At 27.3% G+C, this 15089-nt stretch overlaps 7 protein-coding genes across 7 annotated transcripts; 2 read left to right on the forward strand and 5 right to left on the reverse strand. All coding sequences in view use genetic code 12, as the record gives it.

The window, feature by feature from the left end:
- Positions 1-33: 33 nt before the first annotated feature.
- On the forward strand, positions 34-1419 carry RIT1 (tRNA A64-2'-O-ribosylphosphate transferase; the record flags this gene model as incomplete). The annotated part of the gene is made up of 1 exon (XM_051764288.1): positions 34-1419. One exon carries the CDS (start codon positions 34-36, stop codon positions 1417-1419), a length of 1386 nt encoding a protein of 461 aa, XP_051619734.1.
- Positions 1420-1427: 8 nt separating this feature from the next.
- Positions 1428-5060, reverse strand: TIP120 (Tip120p; the record flags this gene model as incomplete). Its single annotated transcript, XM_051764289.1, has 1 exon — positions 1428-5060. The coding sequence occupies one exon, from the start codon at positions 5058-5060 to the stop codon at positions 1428-1430; it is 3633 nt and encodes a 1210-aa protein (XP_051619735.1).
- A 234-nt stretch (positions 5061-5294) lies between these two features.
- Positions 5295-6290, reverse strand: KGF54_003676 (uncharacterized protein; the record flags this gene model as incomplete). The annotated part of the gene is made up of 1 exon (XM_051764290.1): positions 5295-6290. The coding sequence occupies one exon, from the start codon at positions 6288-6290 to the stop codon at positions 5295-5297; it is 996 nt and encodes a 331-aa protein (XP_051619736.1).
- A 444-nt stretch (positions 6291-6734) lies between these two features.
- On the reverse strand, positions 6735-7184 carry KGF54_003677 (uncharacterized protein; the record flags this gene model as incomplete). Its single annotated transcript, XM_051764291.1, has 1 exon — positions 6735-7184. The coding sequence occupies one exon, from the start codon at positions 7182-7184 to the stop codon at positions 6735-6737; it is 450 nt and encodes a 149-aa protein (XP_051619737.1).
- A 432-nt stretch (positions 7185-7616) lies between these two features.
- KGF54_003678 (uncharacterized protein) lies at positions 7617-8018 on the reverse strand (the record flags this gene model as incomplete). The annotated part of the gene is made up of 1 exon (XM_051764292.1): positions 7617-8018. One exon carries the CDS (start codon positions 8016-8018, stop codon positions 7617-7619), a length of 402 nt encoding a protein of 133 aa, XP_051619738.1.
- Positions 8019-8240: 222 nt separating this feature from the next.
- On the forward strand, positions 8241-9011 carry KGF54_003679 (uncharacterized protein; the record flags this gene model as incomplete). Its single annotated transcript, XM_051764293.1, has 1 exon — positions 8241-9011. The coding sequence occupies one exon, from the start codon at positions 8241-8243 to the stop codon at positions 9009-9011; it is 771 nt and encodes a 256-aa protein (XP_051619739.1).
- Positions 9012-9205: 194 nt separating this feature from the next.
- On the reverse strand, positions 9206-11275 carry TCC1 (Tcc1p; the record flags this gene model as incomplete). The annotated part of the gene is made up of 1 exon (XM_051764295.1): positions 9206-11275. The coding sequence occupies one exon, from the start codon at positions 11273-11275 to the stop codon at positions 9206-9208; it is 2070 nt and encodes a 689-aa protein (XP_051619740.1).
- Positions 11276-15089: the final 3814 nt, after the last annotated feature.

Genomic DNA, 15089 nt, shown 5'->3' on the forward strand with positions numbered 1-15089 from the left:
TTATATACTACAATTTTGTTTCAAACTAAATGAATGGATTCAACTATCATATTTAATAAAAATAATGATATTAATTTAATAAACAAGGAATTGAAAAAATCTCTGTTGTCTTTTAAGAATAGATTACAATCAATTATATACGATTCAAAATTTGTACAATTAGTTCATGAAAATTTAGAATATCCAATAATCGCAAATGAAAGGTGTGGATTATGGTATACCCCCACCAACTCGGATACTTGCTATTTCAAATCAACTGATGGTCATACTAATGTATGGAGCTTTTCCACTAGGAGATTAAATTTACATTTATTACCTATAATTCAAGATAATGGTGGGATTATGATTGTGGATTCTACAAGAAGAGGTAAACCAATACCTGATGCATTATCAAAGACTATTCCCATTTGGTGCGCCGTGTTGAATACAATTCTATACGAACCAAAAGAAGATTATTGGTTAAGGTTACCTGATTTAGTTCCTAAAAGTGAGTACAATTCAATATTAAACTTAATACCGTCGTTTATAGAGGTTATAAGATCAATGAATTTATTCACTAAAGAAACTCATAAATTAGACAAACCTTTATTACCCAGATGGTTTTACCCAGGATGTTCATCTCAAGATTTGGACGATTCAGTATATAATATATGTTTAGTATCAGCTTCCAAACAAGTTCCCATACATAAAACTATGAATGTGAAGACTAAGAATGCTTCAGTAATTCAATTTGATTACGTTCAAGGGTCAGCGGACGATCATGAATTATGGGTTCCTAAATCGCTACAGTCATCTTTTGGACCAATTCAATTTTGGAAGATTTTCGATCAGTTGGTAGATAAATCAACTGGGTATATTCCTTCATGGATGAATCAAAGAGAACTAGAAGAACTGGTTCAAAATTTGTTGCCAAAGCAAGACGGGCCAACTGACTTGGATCCTAGACCAATTGGAGATACGGGTATTTATTTTGGGTCAATTAATAGAAATATCGAGGCTAGTGAATTACTGAGCTTCAAAACTGCTATCATTCTTAGTGATGAGTACAAAGTCATTTCTATTCCAGGAAATAAAGAGGAACAGACTTCAAAAATACTACAGTATAATGTGCCGAGTAATAAAAAAGGTTCAAATTTGTTGAGAACAATTTTACCAGATATAATGTCCAGAATTGACTTATCAAATACACCGATAGTATTACTATGTGGTTCGGGTAAAGACATTAGTGTTGGTGTAGTACTAGCAATATTATGTACTCAATTTGATCTTGATTGGAATAGGCTAAAAGCATTAGATTCTACTAAACCTTCAAAGACATTGGTCAAGCAACATTTAAGTAAAATATCAAATTTATATAAAGTAAATCCTCTGAGAAGTACGTTACAAAGTATAAATAATTATTTATTTTCCAATACATAACCTAATACTTAAACATTAGTTGTACTATAAAACACGTTGAAATTTTCTTTAACATCGGAATTATATTTATTCCAAGAATCAAATTTCAATTGATGTTCATTATAATCATTTGACATATTTTCAAATACTAAATTAACTTTTTTGGTTAATTTTATTATTGATTTTATTCTTTCTTGATGATTTTCGGTATCTTGTGATGATGCTTTCGCTGATAGCTTTTTAGCTAGTTGAGTATTTAAACCTGATATTAACTTTGTTACTGTGTCATTGTCATTTTTAATTAGCTCTCTTGCTTCTGGTTCATGTAAGTCAAAGAAATTTATCAAGTTAATACATGCTAATACTATTATATCTGATTGTTCATCCAACAATCCTCGTTCAACAATCTTTTGTGCTATTAATTGTAAATCGATATCAAATTTATCTAATGAATTTTGATCTGTAGCCATTACCGAGTATATGAATTCATAGCAAAGTTTTCTTATTTCTAAACCTTGATCTAAAACATACTTGTAAGGGCCCATTGTAATAATCTTTTTGAACTTATCTTCTGATTTTAATTGTTTAAATAAACTTGGTAAAACTAATTGATTTAAAATTGGTACAATTATTGAAGGTTTACTATGAATACCGGTTAATAAATTTCCAACAACAATTTGTCTTATATCAACATCGACTATGTCCATCCATGGTATTGATGATTTTACCAAATATGTCAATAATTTATCATTTTGATTTGAAATTTCTAAATTGCTTATTAAAGATTTGGATATGACTAAAATTAAATAAATTCTTCTTTCATCTGTTTGATTTTCAACAACTTTTTTGATTGTTTCTTCACCAATTGAAAAAGCAATAGTTCCTAAAAGCTCACCAGATGATCTTAACTCTGGAATTGATGAATGATCAAATTTAGTAGGTAGATTGAAAATTGTTTGCCATATCTGTAAGCTTTGTTGTGGGGTGCAGGATGAGATTAATTGTTTTAATGATTTGACTAATGATCCACGTACAATAGTATTATCTTCTTTAGTGTAGGCATCCAAAATTGTTGGAACAGTTGATTTGATGTCTCTTTTGGCGATTAAACCTAAAGCAGTTGATGCAGCTTGTATATTGATTTCATTTGTAAAATCTGGTTTTTGTAATAATTCAATAATTGAGGTAACACTTAAGTCATTGATTTGAAGTTGGGAATAGCCCAAAAATAGAATAATAAATGCAAAATGAGAATCGTTATAATTTTTGAAAGTTTTTAATTCATCAAATCTTTGTGCTGTTAAGGTTTGTTTATCACTATCATTAGCACATAATGCTAGTATTTTTGGTGTAATTTCTAAAGATTTGTTTAATGAAGCTTCTAATTGTTGATAAATAGATGAATCTGATTGACATATTTTATAGATAAAATTGAAAAAAGCTTGATCATTAATTTCAACTTTGTTTTCATTGACTAGTTTAATAATTATCTCTAGTAAATGAGCTCCAGCTTCGTTTTGGGAAGATGATGATAAGTTGTTCAAAATTTCAAATACATATTGATAATTCAAGGGACTTGTAACAGGCAACAATTGAATCAAATTTTTAATAATCAATTCATCGTTTTGAGGCTGAGTTTGTTTCACCACTTTGTCTAATAAAACCAAAGCAGATAATGAAGTTGCTTCGTTGCTTGATAGTATATAACTTTCGGCCAATTTGTCAATGATAAATAAAGAATAATCAGATGGTAATTGTTTTATAGAATATAAATTATTTAAAACATCGATTGTGACTTTACTTGTTCCATCATATACTAATGATAATTTTAATATTTCAAGTATTTCTTGTTCATTTTGTAAGTTATTTGATAATGCTTCCCCAAGACATAAAATTGAAAGTCTAACCAAATCACTTGAATAATTTTTACTATTTTTAACTTTGTCAACCAAAAGATCTATGATCTCATCCAAATTTGAAATCTTTTGAACTTGATTTGTATGTGAAAATAATATTTTAAGACATTTTAATGATTCTTGTATCATATTGAAGGATTTATCATTAAGATTTGTGGCAAGATCTTTCGCAATTCTAGTAATAGTTTCATCATTCAAATTATCATGAAATTTCAAAACACTTGAATAGAACTGTAAGTAATCTGTTGAACTTGATGAATCGATATCTCTGGTGTTCAAAATGTTAAATGTAGTATCAACTAATGATTGATTATTGAATCTGTTTAGGCTTTCAACAAGGTTCAAAAATATTGGTAATTGATCTTCTTTAACATCGGCCAATCTATTGCGTATTATTGGTGATAATGATTGTAAATTTTGTGCATCTCTTGGTGAAGTGGCTTGAATGATGGAGATGCAAGATTTTATACTTTCCAAAGTAACTTGATCGTCTGAATTTTGAAAATTTAATAATGGTAATATTTCAGTTGATAAGACATCTAAAGTATCAGGAAAACTTTTCAATATAGCTCTTATCAAAATTGCAGCTTTAGCTCTTACTTTCCATGAACCATCATAGTCTTCTTCGTCTACTGCTTCAATTTCATCATCACTAAATTCAATATCATCTTCATCAATATCAAAATCATCATCCTCTGAATTTAGTGGATCATATTTCAAGTATTTCTTTATTATTAAAATTATTTGGTTTTTGTGTTCTGCAGGTAGAAAATTTTGTTGGATAAGATCTAAAAGTGTTGTGAAAGCTTCATCTTTTAATGCATTTTGCTGTTCCAATAAATCATAATCAAGATCTTCATCTACTTCATGACTAGTTGGTGCTTCGATTATATCAATGATGATATTGTAAATTAGATCTATATTTGATGGACGTATATTCCTTTGTAATATCACGGAAAATAATTGGAGTAATACATACACTTTGTTTTTAGAATTTGAAGTGGATAATTTTGATGAAACTAACTCCAATAATTGATCAATTGCTTCAGTCGTTTTAATCAACACTATTACTCTTTCTACTCCAACAATTGCCTTCTTACCAATAATTCCCTGTTCTGCAAAACTTACATTAATGAAATATGACCCCAATTTTAATAGTTCATTTTGATTTAATATGTGTCCCAACTCATTAACTAGATCAATGAGTAATTCGATATTATCAATTGTCGTTTCACCATCCAATATTTGAGGAGTCAAGTAATCCATTAAAGATTTTGATAACTGTCTATCAAACTTAAAGTTTGAAGATGATAGTTTATCCAACATAAAATCAGATTTATCTCGTGAGTTAGACTGTGCAAATAATGATCTTAATGCCATGTTTGGTACTGATACCGTAAAGCTTTTTAAATTTGATCGGTTTGATGAATCATTACTCGTATTTTTGTTTGATTGAACTAATTGAAACAATTTCTTTACTAATTTGAAAATTGATTCATTATTTAAGTACTTTATCATTGGTTCAAATGATTTTATAGCTTGATTTTGTACATCTGGATTGGCATCATTTAACATGTTTAATATCTTTGGTATCAATTTATCTAATTGATTATTCATTGACATTTTATTAATAGTTATGGATTCATCAGTTAAAGATTTACGTAAATCTTCTAACGCCATAAATCTAATATCTGGATCAACATCTAGAACTTGATCATGTAATAAATTAAAATTCACATCTGGCATTGTTACTGTGGTAAAATAGTTAAATAAAGATGAAGAATATAAATGAATAGTTTTTTACAACCAAAATTAAATTTGTTGTGGAAATTATAATTAATAGCAAAATCAGAAAAATTAAAAATTCAGTGCGAGATCAGTTTTGATTATGTTTCAGATTTTAGACTTTGAAGACACTAGCAAATTAAAGAGATCAATTAGCTACAAATGACTTAATTGTTGTTGAAATGAAAGCTTTGGTTAAACTTCAATTTCGTTTATTATTAAATTCGAAGTTGGACTTTTATCTACCTCCCCATTTTTCAATTTTTTTGTTTTCTTTTCTTTCTTTTCAGACTTGTCTTTCTTAGTTTTCTTTTCCTTCTTATCCTTTTTGTCTTTATCGTCTACTTTCTTATCCTTCTCTTCTTGCTCTTTTTTGTCTTTCTTTCCCTTTTTATCCTTCTTTTGTTTCTTATCTTTTTTAATCTCTTCTTTTCTCAAATCTTCAGATTCCACTTTAATTTCTTCTACTCTGTTCTCATCTTGTTCCTCGTCCTCTATTTCTTCATTTTTCTCGGGCACTATTTGTTCTTGTGCTTCATTGTCATCAACTTCCTCTAAACCTTGAACAATTACTTCATCATCCACTAAAGTTTGTAGTATAGCTTTGCACCTAGTAACATATTCCAAATTCAACCCACGTTTATCTTCTTTATCTTCTTTCTCTTCATCTATTTTGTCTTTCTCTTCTTTACTGTCATCTCCATGCAACAATTTTTTTTCAATTTTTCTTTCCATTTCTTCATAGTTTGTATTCCATTTTTGAATATCTTCTTTCAATTCTTCAACCAACCTATCTCTTGAACCACCTTGTAAACTTCCCAAATATAAAATTAAAGCAGATTCAAAATCTTGTGGTATATTTTTTATATTTTTCAAAATCCAATTTTGTTTAGATTTATTGAATTTCCAATTTGAATTGTCATCTTGGTATGTTTTTAAATACACTAGTTGATCTTTTATAGGTGGTGGTTTTCTTTCTGATTTTGGTAACTTTATACGTTTTGGAGGTTTTTTATTTTTGGTATGTGATAAATCATCTTGTAATTTACGTTTATTACTAACTTTTTTAATTTCTTTATTTGATAAATTTGTTGAATCAATTCTTTTTGTTTCTAGTAAATCGTCTTCATTATTATTATCGGTTTTATTTACTGACAAACCTGCTCTTTTCCAAGCGGGAATTGAACTCATTGTGGTGTTGACGTGATGTGAAATTATCAAATTAATTTGATCTAACTCTTCTCAAATTAGATAATTACACTAAATAAAATTTATACAGAGAAACATTTTTAAAAAAAAATTGTAAGACATAAATGATCAACTTTTCTTATACCAACAACTTACCAAATAAAAATTGAGTTAAGCATAGCCAACTATATATTTTAACTAGAATATACGAAATTGTTCTTCATTAAACTAACTTTCCAATGTAGAGAATGTGCAAAAAAAAGTTGATTTAATTTTATCACCAATAACTAAGTCAATAGAGTAAATTCATTTTACTTTCATACTTTTTGCTAAATTAGTAATATACATGGTTTGAGTCTGTTATAAGCTAAATTTTATACTTTTAATAGATATAAGGATTGTATACATTTTCTATGAACTTAACATATCTAATCAAATTTATAGATATTATTTTTTTTCAATAGTACTTGAGCTTTTGTCATCCGTAGAAACTGAACTTTTTTCATCAGTGGTTGAAGAACTAGTTTCAGTTGAATTCTTCTTCTGTTCTTCAATTTCCTTTTTCTTATTATTTGCCCAATTTTCAAATCTCTTGGTTAAATCATCAGCAATTTCTTTTGCAGTTGCATCCTTATCATTAGTATTTTGCATTTTTTGTATGACATCACCAATATAAGACATCGTTGAATTAATATATTCATTCATTTGAGGATTTTCATTATTTGGATTTAATATATTTTTTGCTATATCTTCGATTTTATTTAAGTCTTGTTTATCTAATTCATCTTTTTTCAAGAGTTCGTTTGTTTCTTCTACGTATGTTTTTGGTTCTGTTGTAGAATTTGATTCTGTTGAAGCAGTTGGTTTTTCTTGTGGTTTTGAATTTTCTGAACTCATTTGGTATTTAATAATTGTACGTTGATATATTCAAGGTTAATGGAAAGTATCTATGAAAAACAAGTTGCCTATCGAATTATAAATATATATACAAGAATAAAGAGGTCATAAATTTTATAGTTTATTTATAAATGATATGCTGTCAAAATTAATTATTCTATTAATAATATTCTTAATGATTCCGTTTAAATGAATATTTCAGTTTACGGTAATAAATTAATTGGTATGCATATTTGTTATATACAGAACTTTATGAAAATGTATGATGTAAATTTATTATTGAATTGAATATGAAAATCATAATCAATTCGGCTACTATATTGAACTCAGCTCTATTTAAGATTGAAATTCCTATTACTTACCTATCTAATGTCTAAATTACAAACATACCTCACGAAATTTAACATCATGTCAAGTCAATCATCTATTAATTTATTTTTTATCACCTTCAACTTTTCCGTAATTACCTTCAGCTTTACCAGCATTACCTTCAACTTTACCAGCTGAATTGGTCTCTATTTTAGTTTGTCCTTCAACTTTTGATTGTCCTTCTACTTTACCTAACGTATTACCTTCAGCTTTACCTAAATTACCTTCTGATTTACCTAAATTACCTTCTGATTTACCCAAATTCCCCTTCGTTTCACCTTCTGTTTTACCTAGGTTGCCCTCTGTTTTACCTTCGGATTTCCCATATTCTCCTTTACCTAATTTTAACTTCTCCTCATCTGATAATTGATCAAATTTTGATTTGTTTGAACTGTCTACTTGTTGTAGTTTTTCCTTCTGAGAAGATACATCACCCAAATGACCAAATTCTTTGTTTGAATTCATGAATGCTTTATACCGTTCGGCAATTGATAATAATTGTATTTAAAGAAGTCTGAACTGACTAGAGTTCTTTGCTAAAAATATAAAAATTATTAATTTTCCCCTTAAAAATTTCGGGGTTGAAAAATAAATATTAATTTTGACATAATCTAATATAATAACTCTTTTATGACAATTAGACCAACAATTAGATTGTTATATACTACCACTAATTACTCACATTATATGTCAATTAAAGATTTAGCAGACAAAATACGACCAAAATATATAATATCCGACTGGGATGAAACTATAACTACAGAAGATACAATCCAATATGTTGGTGAAGTACCATACTTAAAGAATCCAAATTTACAACCACCTTTTAAACATTTTTCAGAAATATATTACAACTCATACAAAAACTACAAGTCTAAACATAAATTAGATACAATTGATGATTATGTGGAGTTTTTAGAGGGCATGAACCCTATAGAATCAAGCTCAATTGATCAGTTACAGCAGCATAAAATTTTCCAAAATTTATCAAAACAAGACTTTTTGAATCAGTCAACTAAGATAAAACTTCGACCTTCAGTGATTGGATTTTTTCAAAAATGCAACTCACTAAACATTCCTGTATATATATTGAGCACAAATTGGACAAGTTTAATTATAGAGGATATTTTAACGACTCAAAACAATTTAGAACTTGCTGGTGTAATCACTAACGACTTTGTATTCCAAGATGGTAAAACCACCGGAAATTGGGACACTACTAGAGATCAAATTAGGACGTCAGTTGACAAATTGAGCTTTGTCCAACAATATATAGAGAAAGACTCTGACAAAAATGATATCATGTATATAGGTGATAGTACAAACGACTTGTTACCAATTTTAGAAGTTGATTATCCTTGTTGTATTAAAGATTCAAAATTAGATACAATTCTTGATGATTTCAAGATTGATCATTATAGTGGAGATTGGAAAGAATTTATAGATCTAATAGATTAATAAATCAAACTTACCTAATTAGTATTCGTATTAATGCTCTCTACATAAACAATTACTCTCAATTTTAAATATTTACTAATACACTAATATATATGATGATAATAAATCTATGAATTAAATATTAATAAATGAGATTTTTGTTCTTCGTCACTTTTCTTTTTATCATTACTTCGTTAACAAAAATCTTAAATAAATTATCTTCTCCATGAATTTGGTGATGAATATTGCAGTGGTCCATTATGTACAACTCCACCTGGAATAGGTAAATATTGACCATAAGGACCAGCTGGTGGTGGTAAACTTCCTGGGGCTGCTCCAGCGATTGAATAAGGAGCTGGTGGTGGGACTGGTGGTCCTTGTTGCTGCTGTTGTTGTTGTTGTTGAATATTTGGAATCATTTGTGGATGAGAATGTTGTGGTGGAGATTGTTGATGTTGATGTTGAGGTGGTGGCTGGGACTGTTGTTGATGTTGTGGTGGAGGGGGATAGTAATATTGTTGATTTGGTTGTTGTTGTTGCTGTTGTTGTTGTTGAGATGGTGGATAATAATATTGTGCTTGTTGAGGCTGAGGTTGTTGATTTGTTGGTGCTCCTCTATATGGTGGTTGAGATGGGGTTTGTTGCTGTGAACTTGGGGGTTGTTGTTGATGAGGAATATGTTGTACTTGTTGTGGTGATTGTTGATATTGTGGCGGATAATGTTGAGGTTGATGTATTGGTTGTTGTTGCTGTTGATGAGGTTGTGGTGGTGGTTGATGGATTTGATGCTGTTGTTGCTGTAATGATGGAGTTTGTTGTTGTTGCTGTTGTTGTTGAGCTTGTTGTTGTTGTTGTTCTTGTTTAACATGTTGAGTTCTCTGAGTTTGTGTATATGCAATTCTTTCATTTGGTGCTAATGCAACTAAATCTCTAAGCAAGAAACTTGGAACATCTGGTGGTTGTCTTAATTCGGGTATTGGACCTTCATTTTTAGCAGCTTTTGCTAATTGCTCTGATCTTATTTCAAAATAATTACTATTTTTCAAATCTCCAATTGCTTTAAAACATAAACCTGCTCTGCCACATGCATCTGAAGCATCCATTAAATGATCGTCGCATCTCTCATAAACACAACTTAATCCATCCCATGCTGTTGCTGTACCTTGAGATCCATCTTCAATTTGTAATTTTAATGCTTGACTATAAGCTGCTAATGCATCTGGTAATTGTTTTAATTCTAAATATAATTTTCCTACTGCTAACCAAGTAATTGGAGAATTTGATGCACATCTTAATGCAACTTGATAAGAATCATATGCTAATCTTGGTCTATCAGTTAATGAATAAGCTCTTCCCAATAAATACCATGGTAAAAAATCTGTTCCTTCATTTATAGTATTTTCATCGTCTAAATTTATTATTTTGTTTAATAAACTTATAGCTAAATCTGAATTTTCTTTTGGATTTAATAATAATAATAAATAAGCTCTTGTCATTATAATTCTTGGAGAATCTCCAACTGCAACTTCTGCATCTTCACATGCTTTTATAGCTCCTATTATATCATTTGCTCTTTCCTTTGCTGTTGATAATGCACACCATAAAGCTATATGTTCATCTATTCTTGATAATGGTGGTGGTGGTAAGGATAATGTTGAACTTAATTCTGCAATTGATGTTTCTATATTTCCATCAGCTGCTGCTATTGCAGCTAATTCTGCATGAGCAGCTCTTGCGGTTTCAATATCTTGTTGAGAATATTTTCCATTTTGTGGTAATAAAGATAAACAATGAGTTAATGAATTTGCTGCATGAGCTCTTGCACCAACTCTAATTAATGTTTGAGCACTTAATAACCATAATGAAGCATCCTGTGGTGACAACAGTATAGCTGATTGAATAGCTTGATGAGCTTGATCATTTAAACCAATCAATAAGTAACATTCTGATAATTCTTTGAAAATATTTGAATCTTTTAATAAATTTGGGAAAGATTCAATTGATGAGTTTAATCTTTCAATAGATGATTGAGAACCAAAAGTTTCATTATTATTAATATCATTTAATCTTAATGATAAACTTAAACCACATAATGCAGCTATATTTGAAGGATCTCTATTTACAGCATTTTCAAATGATTTTATTGCAGCTTCATTCAAGCCTAAGGTATTTGCACATTCACCACATTTTACCCAAACTTCAGTGGCTGCTATATCATAACTATTCATTATAGTAGGTTTTTTAACCATTGGTGAAGCTTTGGGAGTTTTGGATCGTTTTGGCATTATTATTACGAGAAGATTTTGTGGTAATTGTTTAAATCTTTTTTTAAAATAGTGGATGTAGATTTAGTAGATTTAGTTTACCCGATGTGGAAGATCTTGAAAGTTTTCGTAATTACTAAAATGACAAAGTAATAAATGAACTCTTTATTAATTAGTGATTAAAGGCAAGTGATAGGTTGTATATGATTGTTGAGCAATTTCAATAAGTCACTTGATTTTTAAAGTATTCAAATTAATATGTTAATATATTAAATAGTAAGTTTAAATGAAAACTTGAATAATCAATTATTATAGTTTGTATTGTGTATATATAAAATTTTGATTAATAATTTAATGTAAAGGTTGTTTTAACCAAGTACTTGATGATTTAAAAGTGAATATCTTGGAAAGAAAAATCTATCAGCTGGAAAAAAAAAATTCAATTCAAAATTGTTGATAATTTTAATTTAATAATAAAAAAAAATCCAATTTAAGTTTTTTTATTTTTATTTTTTTATTTTTTTAAATTTATTTTTTTTATTTGTGTCATAGACTTCGTTTTAAAAATTAAATTAATAATAAAATTTAAGAAAATATGCATAAACAATAAAAATAATATTTTAAGCTTTTTTAGTTTGTACTTTATTATTTTAATTCTTTATTTTTTAATTATTTATTTATTTAAATATATTAATGTTTTAATATTTATACCACTTTACTACACAAATAGTTGATCGTTAATTGATTTTTATGTAATTTAAGTTATTTGAAACGAACTTTATGTTATTTATGTTATTTAATAATTTAATTTGAAGATTATGAAATTAACAAGACATCGTAACTAAGAAATTGAGACAAATAGTAAAAGATCATAAAATGTAAAAATCTACGTGTTGATGAAATATTTCATAGCTTCTAAATCAAATCAAATTTATACTGATAATCTGCTGAAATCTCGAATAATTTGATTTCAGTTACTATTATAATAATTTTTGAAATGTAAAACAATAATCATTATAATATTTTATTATTTAACTAAATTTTATTATTATCCGATGAATAAATCTTGTCCCCCTTTTCTATTGAAATTTTATTTCTTAATCGTTTTTTTTTTTCTTCTATTTAATATTATTATAACATTCAAAATGCAATGTCTAGGTATGTACGTAGAGCTATGTAACCACAAATTTACACAAATAATTATCAAGATTGACAACTTACAACTTAAAATGGTACGAATATGTGATTCTTTATTTAATTCATTTCATTCTTTCCTTTTTCTTCTCAATACTGAAAGTGTGTTACTTATTGAATCAAGCTTTAAATACTTTAAATTTTTTTGGTCTCAAAAACCCAAATCAATATCTGGTGAAATTGCTGGTATTGTGATGTGTTACATGCCAGAACAATGTCAATAATTAATAGTTGGATAAATCTTTGGGGACTCAGTCTACTTGTTCCTTATTACAAGCTAGCTTTCTATCGTTCATAATTAAATAAAGAATGGTGTGAGTATATGCAATGATAAGAAACGCATATATGGAAAAAATTGATCTAATACCGTTCAAAATATATAACCATGTGTTTCTATCTCATTAATTTCTCATATTCTTTATTGTAGAAGAATTAAATTAAAGTTATTGAAATTGCTTCACTCCATTATTGACAATTGCTTCTTTTTCCAAAATTTTTAGCTTTAAATTTTAAAAATTAAGGACAGGATTTAAGTTATACTTTACCTTATTTATATATTTAAACATCATTAATTTTAATAATTTAATAAAAATAATTTTTACGATTAATTTTAAATTTTAAAATTTAAATTTATTAAAAAAGCTTAATTAAATAAAAATTAGCTTGTCATGCATTTTTATTCAATCAAACTATTTTTCCATGATTTTTATTCTTATTGCTTTAGAATTCAAAAATGAGGTACAAACTATGGTCACATATTGAAATGATTTTAAAAACCAATCTTGATTCAATATCTAAAAATTGGAAAGATTATCTTGTTATCATTCACATATTAATAGTTGAAACATATAAAAAGATAGAGAACAAAATCAAAAAATGATCCTAAATTAAAAATAAAAATCAAAGATGTAATAATTTATTATTTTTCCTATAATTTACACCGCAAATTTATTATTAGCCTTCGTAAATTCATTTATTATTAATTTATGCACTCTTTATTAAATTTAAAAATTTAAAAAAAAAAAAAACAATTAAAATTATTATGAAACAATAAAAAAAAAAAAAAANAAAAAAAAAATATTATGTATTATTCTTACTAAAATATTTATTAGTTTAAACATAAAAATAGATTATTATCAAAAATTCTAAAAATAATTGTGAGATTAATTCATGACAATCTTATAAATTGTTTTTATTCATAATCACAGATTGATTACAATATCATGTGAACTCCACTTACTCGTATGGCAAAGAGAATTAGTGTTTGAAGTGTTTACTGACATGTTTCCAATAACACCCAAAATTATTAATGATTCAACTACTTCGATAAAGATGTTTTTGAAAAATACGTATTTTCAAAATTTCATCTTGAAAAAAATAAAAATTTTTAATAAACTGTCATATTTATATAATAAACATTATAAACAATAAAACAAACAGAATTATTAATTTTAATCTTTTTAAAAATTTAGATTTCTCCTTAAACAATTGATTAAATCTAAATTATTTATTAGATCATGCATAAAGAAATGTATCATTTATAATTTTTTACTTGGATCTAATTAACTTTAAATACATAAATAAATATAGATTTACCGAAATGATTGCTAAGTAAATAAAATTAATTTTTAAATTTTTTTTGTTTTTCATGAGTTTATTGCGAGTAAATCAATAAGTAATAAATTGTTCAATTTATTTGAGCAAATAATTATATTGGAACAAAGGAAAAAGTTTATAAATAATTGCCGATGAAACTTTAAATATTTTTCCCATCTTATCCAGCATTTTTTCTTTTATAAATCATCTAAAATCTTCCTATACGTCAGAAATTATTCTTTTATTTACTACATATTTTTAGATTCTTCACTAGCAGGACAGTATCGTGACATTTTTATATCAAGCAAAATTGTACTTGAAATTGCTTTTGGTAATTTTGTTTTTCTTTAACGAAATATTATTGTCTCAAGAACAGCTCATCAAAAAAAAATTATACGTGCATCTGTGAATGATTTAAATTTACGCATAAAATGGTAAAAATAATTTTTTTTATCTTTGTTCTCCAGCATAATTATTTACACAAAATAATCCACGTACGTAAATAATAAATCATTTTATTATATTTAACCTCTTGTGTAGTCAATAGATGTTTAAATGCGTTTTAGTCCCGGCTGAGTTTTAGGTGGTCTATCCAAATTGTTTATGCTTTAATTGTTGTCTCATAATTCAATATCCACGGGCCCCTAGTGATTTTCTTTAATTCTCAAAATTCATCGATAGGTCGTAACTTGTTACATATACATTGTGATAAAATATCTACTCAGCTAGATTTAATTTTTTTATACCAAAGCACAGCTAATTTAATTCAACAATTTGCTAATATTCGATAACCCCCTAAGAGTGATTCGCGACCCCCTTTTTTTCTATTTTCTGGTTGTAAAGTAGTTTTTGTGTCATGCTTTATGTAAATCATCATAAAATTTAAATTGTTGATCTCAAACTTAAATAAAACTAACATTTTTTTGTTGTATTGAAAATTTTTATTCCTCCAAGTAAAGCATAAAGCTAGAATCTCATCAACAACAGCCAATTCAACATGAGCTTTGACAATAAAAAAGATTAAAACTCATTTGATCATTCAACC

This window comes from Candida jiufengensis (assembly GCF_024610255.1).
Source record: "Candida jiufengensis strain CBS 10846 chromosome Unknown scaffold2, whole genome shotgun sequence".
In the NCBI taxonomy this organism is placed as follows: Eukaryota; Fungi; Ascomycota; class Pichiomycetes; order Serinales; family Debaryomycetaceae; genus Lodderomyces; species Lodderomyces jiufengensis.